Source organism: Drosophila virilis, chromosome 2 (assembly GCF_030788295.1).
Source record: "Drosophila virilis strain 15010-1051.87 chromosome 2, Dvir_AGI_RSII-ME, whole genome shotgun sequence".
NCBI classification, from domain to species: domain Eukaryota; kingdom Metazoa; phylum Arthropoda; class Insecta; order Diptera; family Drosophilidae; genus Drosophila; species Drosophila virilis.
In genome coordinates this window covers 9,614,597-9,635,540 of record NC_091544.1, presented here as the reverse complement: position 1 = coordinate 9,635,540, position 20,944 = coordinate 9,614,597, and the positions used below count along the sequence as shown (strand labels likewise).

At 41.2% G+C, this 20,944-nt stretch overlaps 2 protein-coding genes and 1 long non-coding RNA gene across 7 annotated transcripts; all 3 read right to left on the bottom strand.

Annotated features, from left to right (window-relative positions):
• Positions 1-2,157: 2,157 nt before the first annotated feature.
• On the bottom strand, positions 2,158-4,472 carry LOC26531242 (uncharacterized). Of its 4 annotated transcripts, none has more exons than XR_004304930.2 (4): positions 4,453-4,472; positions 2,605-2,930; positions 2,435-2,540; positions 2,158-2,372 (listed from the first exon to the last, which is right to left on the bottom strand). It is a non-coding gene; the product is annotated as an uncharacterized lncRNA (long non-coding RNA). The 4 variants fall into 4 exon arrangements; XR_004304929.2 differs by lacking the exon at positions 4,453-4,472 and adding an exon at positions 3,165-3,189; XR_001450081.3 differs by lacking the exon at positions 4,453-4,472 and adding an exon at positions 3,827-4,025 and having other exon boundaries at positions 2,160-2,372.
• Positions 4,473-11,479: 7,007 nt separating this feature from the next.
• grass (Gram-positive Specific Serine protease) lies at positions 11,480-13,094 on the bottom strand. The gene is made up of 6 exons (XM_002054287.4): positions 12,940-13,094; positions 12,689-12,861; positions 12,413-12,626; positions 12,308-12,356; positions 12,049-12,242; positions 11,480-11,983 (listed from the first exon to the last, which is right to left on the bottom strand). Exons 1-6 carry the CDS (start codon positions 13,004-13,006, stop codon positions 11,559-11,561), a joined length of 1,122 nt encoding a protein of 373 aa, XP_002054323.2. The 5' UTR covers positions 13,007-13,094; the 3' UTR covers positions 11,480-11,558.
• A 1,296-nt stretch (positions 13,095-14,390) lies between these two features.
• On the bottom strand, positions 14,391-20,873 carry Men-b (Malic enzyme b). 2 transcript variants are annotated; one of them, XM_015171458.3, is made up of 7 exons: positions 20,604-20,873; positions 17,619-17,811; positions 16,500-17,549; positions 16,282-16,434; positions 15,926-16,220; positions 15,703-15,867; positions 14,391-14,841 (listed from the first exon to the last, which is right to left on the bottom strand). In XM_015171458.3, exons 1-7 carry the CDS (start codon positions 20,618-20,620, stop codon positions 14,822-14,824), a joined length of 1,893 nt encoding a protein of 630 aa, XP_015026944.1. In that variant the 5' UTR covers positions 20,621-20,873; the 3' UTR covers positions 14,391-14,821. The 2 variants fall into 2 exon arrangements, with proteins under 2 accessions (XP_015026944.1, XP_002054324.1); XM_002054288.4 differs by having other exon boundaries at positions 14,391-15,664; positions 15,739-15,867.
• Between the last annotated feature and the right edge of the window lie 71 nt (positions 20,874-20,944).

The following is a 20,944-nucleotide window of genomic DNA, read 5'->3' as shown; positions in this document are numbered from 1 at the left end:
TAACAATAAAAACTTGCTAGACGATTTTCAAAATTAAAAATATATTTAAGACGATTTAAGTCACCTTTAAATACACAAGATTAAACCACGAGCCTCAAATAATCTCCTGTTAAGCTCATTTGCCTACACCGGCTTAAACAATTTTTAAACAAATAAAATAAATTTACAACATGACCTACTAAGCCGCATTTGATGACCTATTTTTTGCGAGCTTAGATATTTGAACGCTATAAAACTTAAGCATGCACCAATTAAATATATTTAAGGCCAGAAGTACGGCACACATTGATTCCCACAGTGCCCATTTTAATATAGAGCTAAATTTTGATTTCACTTTCTCGTATACAATATAGCCATAAAACATATATGCGCATAACCCTGGACAGACACATATACAATGTATGTTTGTCCCGACAGACAACACAGAAGTGATTGGCAATTCGGTAATGATGGCCTCATTGAAATTCGATGGGAGCGCAACAGGATTAAGGAAGCTGGTTGGAGCAGACAGCAAACATTTGCATGCACAATAAATCAAAACGATCCAATAACTTTAGCGAACGGGCTGCGCAGTCATATGGAAAACCATTGAGCTAAAACGCTGTAAAAATTGTTTAAACAACTTTTTGGCAGTCGCCATGGCACAGAGACATGACAATTGGATGGGCATGGTCATGTGTTTTTTAAAGCGAACAAATTAAACTGGCAATATTGTATGTGCATTAACTAGTCGCATATAAATCTGTTATAATGACACAGGGATAAAAAGCTTAGGCGGCCTGAAAGAAGTTAAAATAAAATCGAAATGGGCAGCTCACTTGCACATTCGCTTTCAGCTGGTGCTCACTTTGCCTGCGTATGCCTATGCCTGATCCCCATCCCCATCCCCATTCCCATCGCCATCTCTATTCCTGGGCCCAATCGCAATGCCAGCACAGTATTGCGCAAGGCCGTAAAATTACAACTGCGCCACTTTTGGCTTTTACGGCACCATAAATCGAAACAAAAGTGTCGTTTAGCAATTGAAAGCGAAAGGCAGAATGTAAAAAAACAAAAAAAAAAACTCGAGTGCCAGACACAGCTGACCCTGTGTGAAGCCCAAAATTTAAGCCAATCTCAATCTAACGCAGATCTGAGAGCTGAATCGCGAGTGTCGGGATTTCAGGCTCAAAGTCCACAATTATAGCACTAAAGGCAAAAAAAAAATGCACATGGCCATTATGACTTCCATCCTGAAGGATGATGCTCTGAAGCTGCTGCAATCAAAGTTCTCGCCATGCTCATATACATTTCACGTTGCGGTAGAGTGCGGCGTAATTAAATTAAGCCAAAGCCACACCGCACCGAGTTGCCAACCCAACCGAATTGGGTTACACTACGCCCACTTAACACCACCCGCCAGCCAATGGGAATTTCGGCCACAGTTCCACCAACACTTAATTACTTTTGATACGTGACAATTTAATCCTTTGCTACTACGAAGCCGAAAATCGATGTCAGAAACCACTGAGTGGTCATATGCCAGAGGCGTTTTATACACACACATTAAATCCTGATATCAGACCAATTTCTCTATTTAACAAAATGGCACAGTTTCGGATCGTATTACGGATAATTAATATACTCGAATGTAATTGTGTATATGAGCCAACTTAATAATAATTATTATATTTACACCAAGTAGCCATAAGCGAAGCTTAATGGGACATTAAATTGTTTTCTTTTTGTTGCATATATAGAAGGAATATATTCATGATCATTATTAGTTTTTAAGAAGTTCGAGTCTGAATTGCTTGTTGTCCTCGACTGTGCCTCGACTAATTGACTTCTATGTAGCCCAGGCTAACATGGACTTCAGCTAAGATGTCCCTAAGCACGTATCAACACCACAATTCAGAGCTTATCTTTATTCTTTTATACCTTAGATGGACAACATAATTTACAGATATGCTTGTGTAGGCATTTTGCCACCTGTTATGACCAGCCCTCTAAAGTATAACCGCAGAGAGCGGAATCCGCCCCCGTTTTGGCCTACGACAAACACAATGACGAAGGTCCTTTATATACCCGAGCCATTTCGTTTAATCACTGCGCTATTATTAATCATTCAATTGTATTCCCAAGGCAATTATGTTAATGCGCAGCACATTTTTAATTAACCAAAACACATACAAACGCACACACACACACACACAGGAGCATATGAATTTTTACATACGCAGAAACACACAGACATTATAAAACCACACACACAGTCATTCAAAATGGGTTAAAGTGCTTATGGTTGAGTGAGGCGATTAAGGATTTGAGGTATATGGTTAGGTCCTCCAAATTCCATTGCTCCAATTGGGCCTTGGAATTCCAATGCCAAGCTGAAAGCCAACATGCCAATTAACCCCACTGAGAATACAAAAGAATTTTAAGAATTATATACTTTTAATGGGCTTGGAATGAAAAATCAATGTGGATGGTTTCTCGTCCAAGCACTGTACACTCTAGACCTCGAAAACATTCTACACATCATAGTAGATCCTATTTAGCTAAAAATGTAATAAGAAGTTTTATGAAATAGTTACAATATTATCTAATTGCAGAAATACTTACCGTAAAAATATATAAATGTTAATTTTCTCCCTTATCCGCTTGAACTGTTTAAGTGAACTTCTCTTTCTCATAAAGTGTCAAACTTTTCACATAAAAGGTAAAACCGCGCATACATTTAAGGACCTGTACACACTCATACCCACATTTATATGCACATTTACATATTTGCGAGAACATAATTGTCTGCGTGACGCTGGGTCTGTGTCTGATTCTAAGAGTTAGCAAAGTCTTGCATTTTCCGTATCCTGCTCGAAGCTCCCAGCTCCTGTCTGCGTTCCAGGCCATGGCAATTACTGTGGCTACGGCCCCTGCGTAGCCCACAAAAACTGAAAATAAGTAAATTATTAAATGCAAATGAATCTCCTTGTCAAATTAATTCCCCTCTCTATCTCTCTCTGCGCTTCTCTGTTTTATAATTACACATTCTCGTTCAGTTCCGAAGTGGCATAGCTCATTGCATCATTATGAAAATTAAAAAAACAATTCGCATAAAATTAAGAGTTGAAACTGACTGCGCGAATTACACAGATTTGTAATTGCACAGAGCTCTGGAAAATTACATTTCAATTTGTTAAACTTGTTCTGGATCAGAATCTGACAGATTAATCAATAACTTTTGTTGAAAACTGTTGCAAAGCCTCAGCGAAATATGCGCATTTGGCAAATCAAAAAATTGTATTATAAATTTACAAATAGAGAATATACGTTGTACCCTGGACCGGTCCGGCAAATGCTCAACTCTCTTTGGCCAAAGCATTGCATAAATGCAAATCAAAGTTCAGAACTTTGCGCCCCCAAAGTGCGGAAACTTGCACCGGGTGTACCGGACATGTATGCAAAGTATGTTTGCATCTAAATTGAGCGTACAGACAACGGCGCAGGTGGCAAAAAGCTCCGGCATTTCAACATATAAGGACAATCGATTTTCGATTATCGTTTAGGGCGTTCCAGCTACCTAGCTTGAGGCTGCAATTGAAACTTGATTGTGGACACGGAACCAGCCCAAACGCTTCAGCAAACGCAAACACAACAAAATGACAGAGAAATTGCAAGCAGTCCGGAGCAGTCCGGAAAATGGGGGCAAGGGTAAGAGTGGGCAGGCAACGATTCTTTGCATGTTGTTGCGAGATAAACGTAAATCGGTGCCTGACAACACAACGCTGGCAAAATGCAAAGAACAAAAACAAATGAATGCATTCAATGCATTTATTTATGCCTTTACCTGAGTATGGAAATAGTAATTGTTATAAATTCCAAATGCATTTTCGATGCGTGTACAGGCTGGCACTCCAGCATGCGGTGTGTTTACTGTGTTTGCTGCTCTGCCGTAAGGGTCGACAATTGGCCAGGAGATCAGAGAGTTTTGCATTTCATTGAGGTATATTGAAAAATACATATAAACAGAAAATTAAATTTTAGCTGTCATCGTACGTGACTGGAATACAAAACATAAATATTGCGTGTGCGTGTGTGCGTGTAGACTATTTACTGGCATTCAGGTAATAGTAGATTTTCGATTTTCAGAGTCACGTGAAAAGGTGCCAAAATGTCTTTAAAGCGTAAAAGCATATGGGCGATACTGCTGAAAATGGTGTGAATGGTCGACTATTTAATGGAATTCAAATGTAAAATCAAAGTTAAGATAATGCAAACCAAAGCACAGGTAACTCTTAAGTATTTACGATTTGATGTCTTGGTAAAGATTGAAAGACTCAAGAAGCACATGGATTAACTAGTCTTCAAGACTTGTCAGACTCTAGCTAATAGGAATCAATAAAGAGGACACCCTGGGTCAACTAATTGGTATTGAATTTTATATGAGTACAATTATTCATTCATCTCACTTACAGTTGAAGCTAGGTATATAATGCCTTTGAAAATTCATAGCAGTTGCAGGCAACCTGGTATTTGCAACCTTCAATGCAGCCCACATGTCCTTAGCCTAGGCTGACATAATATTTATTTATTTTTTTTTTTTTTACAGAGTTTCCATTGTGAAGGGAATTTAAAATAATGTCGACTATATTTCCATAAAGCTTTATTCATGCTTATAGTGTACTGGAGGGTACTATATGCATATATTGAATAAATTATTGTTTACAGTACTTTCAGTATGCCATTAGGGTCTCGAGGCAGGGCTGGCTGGGTCCTTTTGAGCGCTTTGACTAGGTGCGTCTGCTCAGGGTGCATCTTTATTTAGCGCTGTTTGATAACCACAACCGATGCCATTGTTGCTGCGGTCTGAATTTTAATTACAGTTCTTTGAGTAGCAAGGAAGCTTGCATCATTTTAATGACACAAAGTCGCTTAGGATACACACACCGTCTGCCTCCGTCTACGGCACTGGAATGCACCCGAGTAAATGCAACTGAAGTCGGGGCGCGCTTTGCAACCTGTTTGTGTCATATGCAAATAGACATCGGTCTTAGTATCCTTTCTGCTTTTGGTATGCAAAAGCTGCAACGGCAGCCAATGATGAGCAGGACCTACGGATTTTGTGCGTGCCACAGCCACAATGGCAACCCAATCGACCCTAGCTGCAGATGAAAGCCTGAAAACATGGAATGCGAAGTTGATGCACCAAGCTCAAATGCCCACCGGCAGACATACTAATTGACGGTATGCAATTTCCCATACAATCGTTCGTTGATTCAGCAAATATTTGGAGATATCAGGTTTTTTTTGAAACGCAAATTGAACCCAACCGTTGGATGAAGAAACAACTGCAGGCATTTGGTCCTTCACCTAATTAAATCAACCTTGAGCCAATGAATTGCTTTAAAGCATTGCTTTGAAATCAATGGCATTAGGTCATCACCAATTGCCAATCGGCAAGATATTGCCAAGTGCCCTAATTAATCAGTCACAACATATTCATTTGCATATTACGCATAATGGGCGTCATGCTTACAGCTGCACAGTTTGAACTGCACAAACATACACTGAGAAAAAGTAATTGAATCTTTGCATCAGAAAAACTTGCTTGAATACGAAAAGTCTAAGATCATGCTCAATAAATCTTTGCAGGAAACCAGGATATATGCGGATCAACAGTCTCTTGAGCTATGTGGGAAACGCATTCAAAAACTTTAACCAGCTTATTTAAAGTGCAAAGTCAACTTGTGTTAGGAACCTAAAGAAGTATATCTTAAAACTATATTTCTCTTTTATTATATTGATGCATTTTTTCCATCTTAGCCCAAAAGAACATTATTTAAAGAAAAATTATTTCATATTCAAAATACCACATCAACCTGCTTAAAGCGAAATAGTGTTGAATAGAATTCCTTGACTGAGACTTTTTTCTCAGTGGACGTATGCAATCATATTCATAGTAGACAATATTGTGTATACACAATATATTCACACTTCGACTAGAATGAATAGTTTTATGCGTCAATGAGGACGAGGCAGGGGCTAGAGTTCGGACTGTGCCTGGAAACTGCTCTGTTGCCATAGAGAGTGAGATTGTCTGGCGCCACCACAAAATTAATAGACTTTGATGTCGAAGCCCGACAAACTCATTTTGTGAGCTGCTGCGCCCCGCCTACCCCAAGTGGGGCCGGGCCAAAATGGGACGCATGCCGCATAAATTTGGCAGATTGAGCACTGAAATAATGTTGCGTCTCGGCGCAGTAACGAAATGAACTAATTTGTTATAGAAATCAAGTTGCCATTTGCCTGGGCCATTCCGCTGTCATATCCAATATTAAATCAGTTATGTTTGGCTGAACAATAATGGCCTGTTTTTGGAATGGCAACGCGCAAGGCGGGCCACACATGGCCTTAGACAATATAGTAATTCGTAAGACAACAAAATGTCTAGCCGCTGTAGCATACAACTAAAAGAAAATGCCAACGAACTAGAAGACCAGACTAGACAAGACTAGAGGATACCCTTTAGATCATACATTTTAAATAAGGTTTGAGTTGGCATCTTTTCTCTGTTACAAGCTGGTATACACTTTTATCATATCCTTTTTTGTTTATTTAAAGGGTATTCAAATGCTAAGAACAAGCTGGGCTAAGGATGGAATTGCCTTTTGCTACTATCACTCGTATAAAAGTGGCATAGGCAATGCGAAAATCCGACAAAAACGAGCGGGTAAGCGAATCGGAAGCGACCGTCTCATCATTATAAGAGAAAATTGTTTTTGAAAACGTAAATCGAGAACAAAATGACCAGAAGCCTACGGCATGTCAACGCAACAATGGCCCAAATAGATAGACAAACAGGCTCTAAAGGAAACTTGATGAACCGACCAGAGCAGGCGGTGTGTGTGTTGTGTGTGCGTTGTGTGTGTGTTTGCTGATGCTGGTGGTTGCGGTGGTTGCGGTGGTTCCGGTGCGGTAATCATATTTATTTTTGGTCTTTGGGGTTTGAAATGCATTCGAGTGTAAAAAAAATGCTTTAAACTTATTTCGGTCGCTTGGCTGCTGAAAAAACATGAACCTAACTTTGAACTTGTATCAGGTGTAATTTCAGGTGGCAATACTTATGCAGGCATTTTATTTTTACTTTTTTTGCAATTACAGATTTGTATATTTTCGGAAATTTCCCCAGATGCTATTGAAGGACTCACGCGGCGGGGTGAGTGTGCTTAAGTTTTACATTTTTATGCTGGGGCAATGCCAAACGTTCCATTGGACCCTTGAAACTAATTTTTGGTTGGGCGTGGCACACAAAATGCACTCAATTTGACAGTTTACAGAATGCGACGAATTTTTATTCATTTCATAAAGTTTACCTGAAACGCCAGCGCAGCGAGGCAAATGCGCACACAGGTATATATACATATATGCATGTGTGTGTACATAAAGACAGAAGCCCTGAAAAGCCGCCGTATCTCGAGCAGCAATTTGAAAAGGCAAACGACAGTTGAGCAAAGCAAAGCGATTTCATTAAAGCTCTTGAAATATTAAAGCACATTCAATGTGTGTGCGTGTGTGTGTGTGTGTTTGGGGTGGCTGAGTGGGCGGAATATGGGCATATGTTGTAGCTGGCAGCACTACTGCCGCTTACCCAGCCTCAACATGTTTGGGGCGCACGTAAGTTGGGGGCGAGGCGATGTTTATTTGTTTGCTTGTCGTCCTTGCTGCGCACTTGTGGGCGCGTGTGGCACATCCTTGCCTTGCTACCTTTCTGTTATTTCAGTCCTTTTGTTGTCGCTGGAGTCATCTTTTATTTCATTTTGTCTCATAAGTGTCAGAGCATGAAACGGACAATATAATTTAAATTCTGTATGCAAATGTGCGATGCCACACACACACACACACGCACACAAACGCAATGATGGCAAATGTGTTATCCTGCGCCGCCATTGCATTCGGAAATGCCAAATTTATAATAAAACCAAAAAATTTGAATAACTTATTTCAGCAAGGAGCCGCTCGAGCTGCTGAACGGGCGACGAGCCAGTCCAAGGAGAAGCCCATGGCATGTGGCAATTTCGACCGGAAGAGCCGAAGTCTGTGAATAATTCATTTAAAACATTATTTATTATAATTTTATATTAAGTACATGCAGTGGTTACTTTATTGCATTGCTGTTACAGCTCGAGACAGGCAAATGAAAAAGCGAATTGCTTAAATTGAAAACCACAGGCTGACAGCTAATGCCTTACCGGAAATTAATTAAATGTGTTTGGCAGTTTATTGAAAAATCTATTGTCAAGTATCTAAGATGTACCAAGGATTAGAAAAAGTAACTAGAGGCCATGTCAGAAACATAATAAGAATTGGGAGCGCAAAGGCGTGGTCGCGGTTCAGGTAAGGCAGATCTGTTGCAGAAACTTTTAAGCAATAAAGTAAACGCACATTTAGCATAATTAAACAATGCTCTTTCTGTAGTTTTCAGCAAATCTTCGTGATGGTCTTTACTTGGCAATAATATCTTCAACCTATCCTGCATTGAGTGGCATTATGATTAATGATGCGACCCATTTGTGACATAACTTTAATACCCGAGGGACACTAAAGAATACATGCACATCAATATCCAAAAGTCTGAAATCAATATTTGTACAATAAATTCAACATTTATCGACAAAGTGAAAACCTATGCCATACAATTTATGCGAGTTGGTCACAAAGTCAATGTTGTATTTGATGTCCAGTATTAATCGCTTTTAATTTGCTGGCGCAAATGAGTTATGACCGGGCTGATACGCCGAATGGCCTGGTCATAAGCCGCTTAAGAGTGTTACAGAAGATGAACCATGGCATTTATTTAGTGACTGACTGACAACAACAACAACAACAACAACCCAGTTGCCAACCGCCATTTGCCATTTGCCAGTTGCCAGTTGCCAGTTGTTGCATGTTTGTTGTCTGTTGTTTGTGCTGGCCACTTGCTGTGCTTGTTGTCAATTTTAAGTTTCATTAATTTGGTTTTACGCGCGGGGGGAACCAAAAACAATTCGGCAGTGTCAATATTTTGGCGCCGGCTGTTGCACCACAGCGGCCCAACAACATGTTGTAATGGAAAACAAACACGAAGTGGTGTATGGCAAGGGATAGCAGCAACAACAACGTCAACAGCAACAGCAACAGTGCAGGCAAAAACAATAGTTCCGCTGGCAGCTGCGCTTGCAGGTCTTAACATTTCGGCTGTTAAACTAAAACAAAAGCTTTGACAGACAAAAATAGACGACGCGACGACCATTTTGCACTAGTTCGCAACCACTTCAAGCTGGCGGAAGAACAACAACCAACTAGAACAAAGTCGCCTCTGGCCCAAAACCGCGACCGCACTCCCCAATTTGGGGTTTTTATTTTATGCTTTGAGCGGAAAAATTGACAGTGGCTGCGCCATATGGAATGGCAAAAGGAAAACGCCGGAGCGTAGCTGAAAGGCTTGATTCCAAAATTGTTTGGCTGTTATTAGTTTCTCGGACTTGCTTGAGACGATTTTAATTAACGCCGTCGATGAGTGCAGCGCAGTCGGCCAGCCAACCAGCCAGCCAGACAGACAGACAAACAGACAGACAGCCATCCAGTTGCTGGCACGTCCAAGGCAATCCTTTACGCCTTCTCGCATCCTTGTGCAATTAGCAGATAACTCCCGAAAAGTTGCATCTCACAAAGCAGGAACAATACAGGACTTTCTTCGAGCACTTTGTGCAATCTGTGGCAAACAGAAACCCAGCTGTATCCGACAATCCTGACAATCCAATCAAGTTCGTTTATCTAGAGAAATGCAGTACATTAATTTGGAATTAATTATATTAGACTGGAAAATATCTATCTACTGCATAATTAGTTGAACATGGACTCGAAGAATGTAGCCATGCATCAAATATTCAAAATATTCCAAATAATAGCTAAGAAAGAGAGAGAGAGGAGTTGTGGCAATTCCAGGAGTTTCGTGATGTTTGTGGCTTAAGCAGAAATGCGGGTAGAGCAAATGCTCGACGTGGAGTACCGTGTTCCCCTTAGCATAGATCAGAAGATGTCTTAGATGGGACTCCCGGCATACCAAGACGGAAGACACAACCGAACTGTCGTGTCTTTCCATTGACTTAAGTATCTGTAACATACGTTTGCAAAAAACCATTATACACCTTTTTAGCCAAAATCAATGGGTACAAGAGTAAAAGCCCATGATTTGTAAATGATTTTCAAGCTTTACCTCTTAGATCAGCTACAGCTAAGTGCGAAAAGACAGCTTTAAATGTTTGCCATAAATTTTCCATGTAAATTTATGTACTTACACAATCTCCTGCAACACAACAAGAAAACTTACTAAAAAATAAAATAAAAAACTTTGAAGAAACATTAAAAGTCGGCTTGCCTTTGCATTTAAATGGAAAATGTTTTGTACATAGAAAAGTTTGTTTCAGTTTAACAAAAAAAAACACACACACAATTTCCAAAGTACAACTTCAGGTTAAAAGACACGCCTCTGTTATCCTCATGTTAGTTATGACAAGGCCGCAGAGCAGATAAATTTTGTTGCGATTAGTCGGGCATATTTGTGCTTAACTCAAGCCGCATACATGCGTGTGTGTTTGTGTGTAAGTGCGTGTGTGTGTGTGTGTAAGTGGCCACTAATGTCTTGGGAATGTGAAGATGCCACGCCAAGTGTTTACATTTAATTCGTTTAAATGCACGAAATGTTTGTTTAAAAAAATCCACTTATTATACCCTGTAGCCATAAATGATGATTAAAACGGATATTCGTTAAATGCTTTGCTAACAAAAAAGTTTGTGTATATAAGCGTTACTATAAACACACAAATTATTAATTATACACCTACTTACTCACTTTCATACACTATTTGTACCTTGAAAACAAAATGTATTACTTTATATGGTGATATATCTGAACAGAGGGTATTTCACAGTCAGGCACTCGCGCCTTGTGTATTTCGTGTATTATTATATGAAAGTGTTAGCTGTTATATTTGTACAGCAATATGCCTCCTCTGAAAAACAAACTGTGCATTTAAATATGTTGAGTGAATAATAATTTGCTCGATAAACAAGGGTGTGCTTTATTTAAATTTAAATTATTTAAATTACTTTATAGGCTTGCCAGGAAATCAAAACTTACCTAATTACCCAAAACTCCCCTTTTCTAAACATTCCCCACGAAAACGGTTCGAGTATTGGGAGAACCATAGTGGCTCATTTTGTTCTATTGCGACAAAACTCAACAGTTGACGCCTGAACGCTCGCAGCAGCACATGTCTTGCCGTGCCCACTATTTTGCTCAACAGTTGCTCAACTCAGCGTCAACAGATGGTGCCAATAAATATCAATAGAGGCCGCTATATGGAATTACTGCGTAATTTCGAAAATTTTTCAACTACAAAAATAAAACGTTTATTTAAATATAAATATATTTTTATATTATATTCTGACTGTATAAAGCTGTGGTAAGAAATCTACATTTTATTTATAAAACTCATATGTACGTGTAAGTGTGCAGCCGGATCAACTCTCGGCCAGATTTATAGGCCATTTCTGGCCATGTTGTCTGTTATCCACTGCACATAGTGTGCCACATTAGTGTAGAGACCCGGCAGGCTGATCTGGCCGCAGGAAGTCACGCCTAAGCTAACAATGCCGAACTCCACCATGCGCAGCTTGTACTCGTCCAGGTAGAGGGCGGGCGCCTGCAACGGGCCACCCGAGTCGCCCTTGCAGGAGTCTTGCAAATCGCCGCCGCCCACACAGAGCTGACTGGCGGGCACCTCGCGACGATAGGTCTGGGAGCAAGCCGAACGGCTCTGAATCGGCACTTTGGCCTGGAGCAATACATCCGAGGCGGAACCATTTTCGGTGGTGCCCCAGCCGGTGACAAAGTAGTTGGGCAGCGACTCAGCCTGCTGCTTCAGCTCATCGCTTATGGGCAGGCAGATGGGCCTAATGTGCTCTGCAAGAAGTGACGCAGCGTTGGCTTAGACTGGGGCAATGGTTAAAGCTGTGCCCGCAACTTACTCTCAAAGGTCACGGTCTCATTCAGGCGCAGCAAGGCAATGTCATTCGTAACCTGCTTGGCATCGTATTTTTCGTGCAGGATGAACTTCTCAATGCCCAGATCCTTGACGGGTGGCGCGCACTTCTCCTTGCGTCCCTGCCGGCGGCAATCCCGCTCCGTGGAGATGCGATGCTCGCCCAAACGAATCTCATAGCTGGAAGAGTGTTAAGCGCATTGGGTTTTGTTTTGAGCCATGTCAGCTAGAACTTCAATACTCACAGCTGCTCCTCCAGTCCATACACGCAATGGGCGGCGCTCAATATATAGCCTACGAATAAGAATCAGCTCAATCTCCATCATAAATATGCTATAGAGTTGCCTTACGGTTTGAGATGAGTGTGCCGCTGCACAGGAAACGAGATTGACCCTGGCTTTGATATCGCAGCAAGGCCATCCAGGGCCGGGAGGACAACTGCACCTCGTAGCCATTGGCCACGCGCTGATTGAGAATGGAGCCGCAGCTGAAGTTGGAGCTCTTAAACAGTTCCATGACCTTGGAGTTGTGCTGTATCTGTGGCCCGGGGCAGCAAAAGTGTCGCTACAGACGCAACAAAAGATTGAGTTGAGCTCGCCAATTGACTGCATATAGCCACTATTTACCACTCCGTCGAATTCGCCGCAGGCTGCCCTCTGCAAATAGCTGGCATACTCCGGCGGCACGCGCTCGCCGCTCTGTTGGGCGGCCAGGAGACGCTGCTCAATGTCCGCGCAGGAGGAATATGGCATGCACTGGCCGCGCACGCCGTTCGGCGTCTCACAGTCATCCGCATAGGCTATATGAACGTCCGTGTACACAAGCAATTAATATGTTAAGCAGTTAAAACGGGTCATGAGAAGTTTTTCTAGCTCACCTGCCCATGCGGATCGAGCGCCAATCAGGCAGACGACGGCGACGAGGAAGCTGCAACGCAACATCATATATGTAAAAGTGCGACAGTCGATAGTCGATGCCTGGCCAGATAACTAGCCGAACGTGTGCTCCAAGTGCTACTAAGCGCAGCGCGCTCCAAGCGCGCACTTTATACGAGATGAGCTCGGCCAGCTTGAAATCTCAGCTCATCTCTCTGAGTCGAGAACTGAGCACTTGCCCTGGTTTGGTTGGTTTTCCCCCTTTTGGTAGCCCGGCCACAAGTGTTTGGCTTTCTTAGCCCAGCATCATATGTACAAAATATAATAAAAACATATTAATATTAATTATAGATTGTATTTATGTACAAAAAATATCATTTGCTGATTACTCAAGCCGTCCGGGTTTGTTTACATGACCGCACTCGGCTATTAAAATATAAAAAAAAATCTCGATTTGTTGCTTCGCATTTTCTGAGCAGACTCTCGAGCTTTCGCTCAGCTGGGCTCAGAGATCTCGAGAGAACCAACAGCTAGAAGGTTGATTCAAGCATGTTTTGCTGCGGCTTACATAAGACGTTCAAGCCGAACTCTGAACACCCTAGCTACAAATAATAATAATAAAATAAACAGTAGAGATTTACTTAAAAGAGAAAATGCCTAAATTAAAAATATGTTTTTAATCTCGAAAATTTGTTACTCATACGACATTTTGAGCTCGTACTAATGCAAGAGTTTACTAATTTTGACACGCGTGGAAGGAGACGCGTCCAGCCCCAAAAAGTCCAGGTAAAATGGTATACCATAGCCGACAAAGACTCCGCATCGGTTGGTGTCCGGCTACGAACATAATTATGGGAGCTTTCACTCTATATATATATATATTCTTTATCAGTATCAACAACCATGTTCGTCAGCTAAGCTGATTTTTTGTTCTATGCAAACTTGACTTTTAGGCTTAAGACTATCTTGACGAAACTTTATCGATCTGGAAGCGATCGTTCGAAAATCCCAAATATCTGATATGACTTACTATATTGGGTAATTTAAAGGAAAAGTCCGTCTCATGTCATATATCTAGCAGGGTATACGATCTTCGATCTTCGAGTTGATGTTCCTACGTGTTTCATATACAAAATCTTTTAATGCCCCGAAATTGCATGATCAATTTTATTATTAGAGCAACCTGTTCCAATTCGCCTCAATTGCAGTAGCCTCGGCATTTCCCAAGAATTATATCAGACTGATCTATGCCAGAGCTATGGGAAATTCTACTAACAGGAAAGCAACTAAGACTTTTAACTTGTCGCCGATACTTAAAACGATCAATCAAATATTTCCAGGGAAGTACCAAAGTAAGTAACACATGTTTAGCAACTGCTCAGAATTTCTTATCAGAATGCAATTAATTGAGCCCACTTTAAAAATTAAAAAAAAAAAGAAACACACGCATAAAAACATTTGAAATAACCATTTTCTGTATATTTTATTGTTTATCGCACATCAGCTGGTCAATAGTACAATTGCTTGAGGATCACTCCATTTTCTTCTCATGTTTTTTTTAGGGTTTAAGTAATATGATAAACTAAAATTGACTGTGTGTAACAATAAATTATAACAAGGCTATTTAATAAATATCAGACATGGATCAACGACAAAAATAATTATTTCTATAGTCATATATATATATATATATATACACATATACATATATACGCTATTTGTATTAAATTAAAACTTTTAACTTATTTTGTTTACTTTTAGTTTAAGAGTTAATGGTTAAGGTCAACGGCTGCTCTTTTTTCGTTTAGGGTTGGGCAGAATCTCACCGTTCTGCTGTCTATATATGCCAATGGTTCTATGCGGTCGGTGTGGAGGTTGGATTATTTATAAGATATCTTCGCTTTCTATATGTCAACGAAAGGGAAATAGCAATAGATCAATATCAATCAATGTTTGAATTTTTCATTTGCTTTAAAGTTGAGAAAAGAAGCATAGGTTTTCATTGAGTGCCGCTTTTGAAATTAGTAAGCAGTCAATGGGAAAAGCAAGAGTTAAAGAGAGAGAGATAGAGGGAGAGAGAGAGCCGGAAGGAAATTAAAACCAGCAAGCCAATTAAACTTAATTTCAGGTGAAAGATAGGCAAGTCAAAAACAAAGCAGTTAGTAAGTAAACAATTGTGAGATAATTAGGTTCGCATTCATCGTAACATTATCAATTTCGATCAGATACAAATTAACATAATAATTAATACAAATAAAAACATTCTGTACAGACATATATAATACTATATGAACATATTGAAAATACATAGAAGTCTCTGTCGCACTTGTCGCTGGCTAACTACTACAGCTGGTATCTATGACTAACAATTTTTATGGGTAAATTTAATAACAATGTGGAAGTTTGCTTGTTTAATTAGTCACCAATGAAGAGCTGGGTAGCCCCATAGCCTTATGCCGGCTGATCTTGAACCTGGCAACTGACGTGGCAAGTGAATCGATCATATAACATGTAGATAGTGTGAGCCGTTGCAGAAATTATCTAGGCCTAGGCTTGGTTAGTGTTTGGTGCTGTTCGTGGTCGCTTTAAAGTAGTGGTAGTGGTAGTAGTAGTAGTAGTTATACGAAGAGTGGGTTAGAATGCAATACAGAGGTGCCATCAAACGATCAACCAAGAGAACTGAACGATTTTCTTATTTAATAGCGGCAATAAGCGGACTCTCTTCGCCTAAAAGAGAAATAGAAAGAAAAAGAAATGTTAATCACTTTTTTTCCCGTAGAGTTTCGTGGGCACTAATTCACGGGTCTTGATGTATGGCATGCGTGGCCAGGTCCAGGTGACTGGCATCGAGCACTCATAGTTAAAGTTGTACAGTTGATCCTCCAGCCACTTGCGCGTGTCCTGCGGCTCTGGGTATGTGGATGCCAAGCCTAGACAAATGGTAAGCGTATTAAGCATAGAAGTTCTCATAGCCGAAAGGAAACATACCCTTATCATAAGCACATTTAGTTACGCCAATGGCAATATTCATGGAGACATCACGAATGCTCGACAGCGGCGGGTACAATGAGCCACGCTCAATGTCAGCGGGCTCCACAAAGTTGGCCAGCTCCTGGGCAGCAATCAGGAACATATCATCGGGTATGTGATGTGTACCCGTGCATATGACACCCAGCCCAACACCAGGGAAAATGTAGGCATTGTTACCCTGGCCAGGGTAGTAGGTTTTGTTGCCCACAACAACCGGTGGGAAGGGCGAGCCCGATGAAAAGATGACGCGAGCCTAGAAATATGCCAGGGGGGACTTTATATCCACCAAGAGACATAATACTTAAGCAACTCACATCTGTGTTGTGATAAGCCTCCTCGGCTGTGCATTCCGCCTTGCTGGTTGGATTTGAGAGAGCAAATATGATGGGCCTTTCGTTATTGTCCGCCATGGTGCGCAGAATTTTGGGCGTGAAGAGACCGGCGCAAGCTGAAGCGCCAATTAGCACCTGTGTGATAAAATGGGATTAAATGAAAGATTGCGTTTTATATATAATAGAAATATACGACATACACTTGGCTTAACAGTCGATACAATTTGCTCGAGATCCTGCATTGGTTCAATGTCCTTGGCATAATTGACTTTGTGGCCATCCAGGTTGCCCACATTGCGCGATGTGGTCAACAACCCGTCAATATCGACCATAAATATCCTACTATATGCCTCCTCGATGGGCACGCCTTCGGCAACCATGCCCTTGACCACGAGATCGGCAATGCCAATGGCTGCCTCGCCGGCCCCCGCGAATAGGAAAGTGTATTCCTTGAAGGACTTGCCCGTGATACGCTTCGAGGCGTACAAGCCGGCCACAGCCACAGCGGCTGTTCCCTGAATATCATCGTTAAAGGTGCAGTATGTATTGCGATACTTGTCTAAGAATCTAAATGCATTGTGATTGCCAAAGTCCTCAAACTGGATAAGTGTATTCTGGCCATAGCGCTTGACAACAGCCTCCATGAACTCGTCGATAAAATCATCATATTCGCGTCCCACGACACGCTTTTGACGCAGACCCACGTACAGTGGATCCTCCAGCAGATCGATATTATTGGTACCCACATCCACCACAATGGGCAGGCATTGATGCGGCTTAATGCCCGCCAGTGCGGTGTACAGCGCCAGTTTGCCAACTGGTATGCCCATTCCGCAAGCGCCCAGATCACCCAGGCCCAGGATGCGCTCGCCGTCAGTTACACAAATGGCACGCACATTCGGCTCTGGCCAGTTTTTCATCACATCAAAGATGTGACCGCGATCATTGAATGTGACAAAGAGGCCATGCGGACGTCTGTAGATCAGGCCAAAGCGCTGGCATGCCAGGCCCACCGTGGGTGTGTATACAATGGGCATTAGATCCTCAATGTTCTCCGATAAAAAGCGGAAGAACAGGCGCTCATTGCGATCGTGCAGATCGCTCAAGTACAGATACTTATTCAGTGGTTCTGTATAGCGGTTAACGGCAATCTTGCACAGCTGTAGCTGCTCCTCCTGGGTCTTGAAACGTGCTGGCTGCAGGCCATGAATACCCAGCACCTGACGCTCCTCCAGAGTAAAGGCCAAGCCCTGTTGTTGGGTTAAACCATATAACGGATATATAACGACTCACAGCTGGGCATAATTCCAGGCACTTACCTTATTCAAGCGCGGATCGCGTATATGATCTATGCCGCGCACCTGTGAGGGGCAGATAATGTCGCCGACAACCTCATGATAGCCACGGGCATCGCACAGCGCCAGCGCCGATAATGCTGGCGGTGTTGTTGTTGGGGTACTCGTCACGGCTGCAGTGCCGCTGCGGCACAGTTTACCGAGATTTCCACACAAGCTGCAAGCAAACGAAAATCGTGGAGCAAATGTTTATTATTGTTGCAATTGATTCAGTGACATTGAAAAGCCAAGGCCAAGGCCATGAATACTCTTCAAAATAAGCTTGAGGAATGGTATATAAAAGATATACATCTAGATAGTCTTTTTGTTCGGATGTGTCCAATAAGAATCTAACATATTACCCAAATTTCTAGTTGGAAATTTCGGCTTGATCAAAGCGAGAGACAGCAAGAAGTTATCTTCGCACGTTTCTTATGATTCAAACTAAGCAGAAATTCTAGAAGAAATTACCAAATTTATCTGCATGCGTCAATGCTGATAAGTACTTTCACTACCATAATAATTTCATAACAATCCGATAATAAGTGCAGTAAAAACTGTGACTATTTTTTATTTTCTCTGCCTGTGTATAGGGTATCCTCAAGTTAAGCACTCTTGAACTGCCGCTATCAATCGGACTGTTTGCCAAAATGCCACTAAACTAAGCCGCAGTCGCAGTGTTTACGATGGGGGCGCGATAAGATTTCAAGTGCTACGATAACAAAATGACGACAAACGAATTGCAAATGCTTTCGGGGCGATTTTGCATAATTGCTGCTAATTGCGGCCCCCTTGTGACTAATTGAATATGGTTCATTGGCGGCTATGACATGGCCGTGTCCATCTCTCTGGGATTACGGCTGCCACAGCTAGTAAACCCGTTAATGACGCGCCTCGTGACGTGTTCACTGCGCAGCTTGGCCCGATGTGCGCAAACACTCTTGGCTGCTAATTAGCGGCAGAGTGTAAGGGGCAGGCCGGCCTGGGCATGGACATGGGAATGGGCATGCTATCATTATCATCATTCGTCATTTTGTTACTATTTGCACTGCCTAACGCCCAGAAGCGCTCACATGAGCGCCAAGTGCTTAATAAATTCGCATATGCCCCACATACATACATATTCACACGTATACTATATACCTATATATATATATATATATATATTTATATACGCATAACATATTTTATATCTAATCACTAATACAAATGTAAGTGCATGCCGTAAACATTTCCGCAAATGCTGATATGTTTATACGACACGCAAATTACGTAAAAACGTTTTGATATCACGATATTTCCATATAAATAGAAACAGCTGCTTCTGCTTCTGTGTTCTGTTTTGATATCATATAAAAAGTGTTGTCATTCAACTTTTTATTCACGCAATCTCAATCTGCTCTCTATATAAAAATATAAATATTTGTTTTAGAACTATTTTTTATAGATCTAATTACATATTATTACAGCAGTCATACATTCGCAATATCTTGTATTGAAAAATTCTTAAGACATTATCAGTACATGCAATTATAAAATTGTTCTACTAGCTAATAGTAAAAATAAATAAATAAGCTTAAGTTATAATGAACTGAATAGTTTTTTAGAGAAACAAAAGCAGCTTTTTTGCACATTAATTATATTGCCAGACTTTCGTATAAACGTAGTATATATTTACGCGCAACGATGGCATAATCATACATATATAATATGGCAAAATATGATGTGTGTGCACTGGCCAAAAGTGTGTGTGTGTGTGTGTGTGTTGGCCAATTAACGGCAGACATTGATCGCTGACCAGGCCAAGAAATTGTATACATTTGGATATCAATATGTAGCCCAGTTCATATCAGCATATCAGCTGAAAGCCATAAAGTTATGCGTGTTGGTAAAAGCCAAAGAGAAGTCAATGTACGCGAATGTGTTTTGCCCAGAAGAAGCTTGGAATAGCAAAGAGCAAGAACAGTGAAACGAAAACAGCAAAAGCAGAGATGGAAGATGAAGCTGCGCAGCGAAAGAATAAACTTTTGAACTTGGCAACGAAAAAAAAAATAAAGCAGAAAGACAGGGCATAAGCAACAAACAAAATAATAGCACCATCTTTTGTGTATACTAATCGTTAATATGTAATTGCCAAAATGTGTGTACATATATAATTTTAGAATTTGGCACCAGAAACGATCAGTTGTATATGTGTACATGTATGTATCTACACATATATACATATGTATGTATGTATCTGCAAATAATATAAAATGTGTCCATGTCCATGAACGTGAAGGTGGCAAATGCGTTGGTGTTGGAACAGACACACACACACACACACACATGCACATAGAGATTGTTTGTGTATTGATTTTTCAGCTGTTTTGTTATACACATATATGTGTGTGTGTGCGTGTGTGTAATTGCCGCTATTATTTTTTCGTTTTAATTTTACTTTTTTGTTTTGGCTTTTCTTTTTTGCACATAGCCAAGAAAAGCGCACCTGAGCTATCAGCTCTTACGCAATGAGGAAAAGAAAATTAAAAGGTCGCAGCCAACAAGCAGCTGTTGCAGCCAGCGAAAACCAGAAAAAGTTAGGTCAATGCCAAAACATGTGCGAATCTCTGCCTGCATTAGCCAACACCAACAGGCCAGTGCCTGTGACTGTGTGCGTGTGTGTGTGTGTGTGTATTGTTAGCGCCAATGAAAACGAAAGCTGCGCACTGCAAGCACTGAGTTTGATGTTGATGATGATGACGGAGGGTGCAGGGAACCGCCTGCCTTGGCGCACACTCGTCTGCCACGAAAAAGACTAGGTCACTGACAAAAACAGCTGGGACGCGGAACCGTGGCCTGACAATTGAAATTGCATAACAGTTCGTCAATTCGCGTTTGTACCAAAAATAGTTGCAAGCATTGCGAATTCCTTTGGCAACTTGATGCCAGGGGGATTCGACTTCTGTTGGTTTCGGTTTATTAGCTTACCTGGGTCGTGAGAACATTTTGCGCCTGTGTTTCTAGAATTGCTTATGATGTGTTAACTTTAGGTGTTTTGCTTGTAGCTTGCTTTTGTTTTGACACTTATCACTAGGTAATAATACTTTTTGTTGCGCTAAGCTTTTTTTTTTACATATGAAACACACGACAATAACCAGCCAGCCACCCCTATTAGGCCCAACAAACAAAACTGAGTATTCAACGCGGCGCGGGCAAAAACTACCTCGCGAAGCTGTCGGCGAATGATGAACGAATGCCGAATTCGAGAAAACGAACAAACTTATGGAAGAAACTTGCGCGGCACTGATTGAAATGAGAGTTGGTTAAGG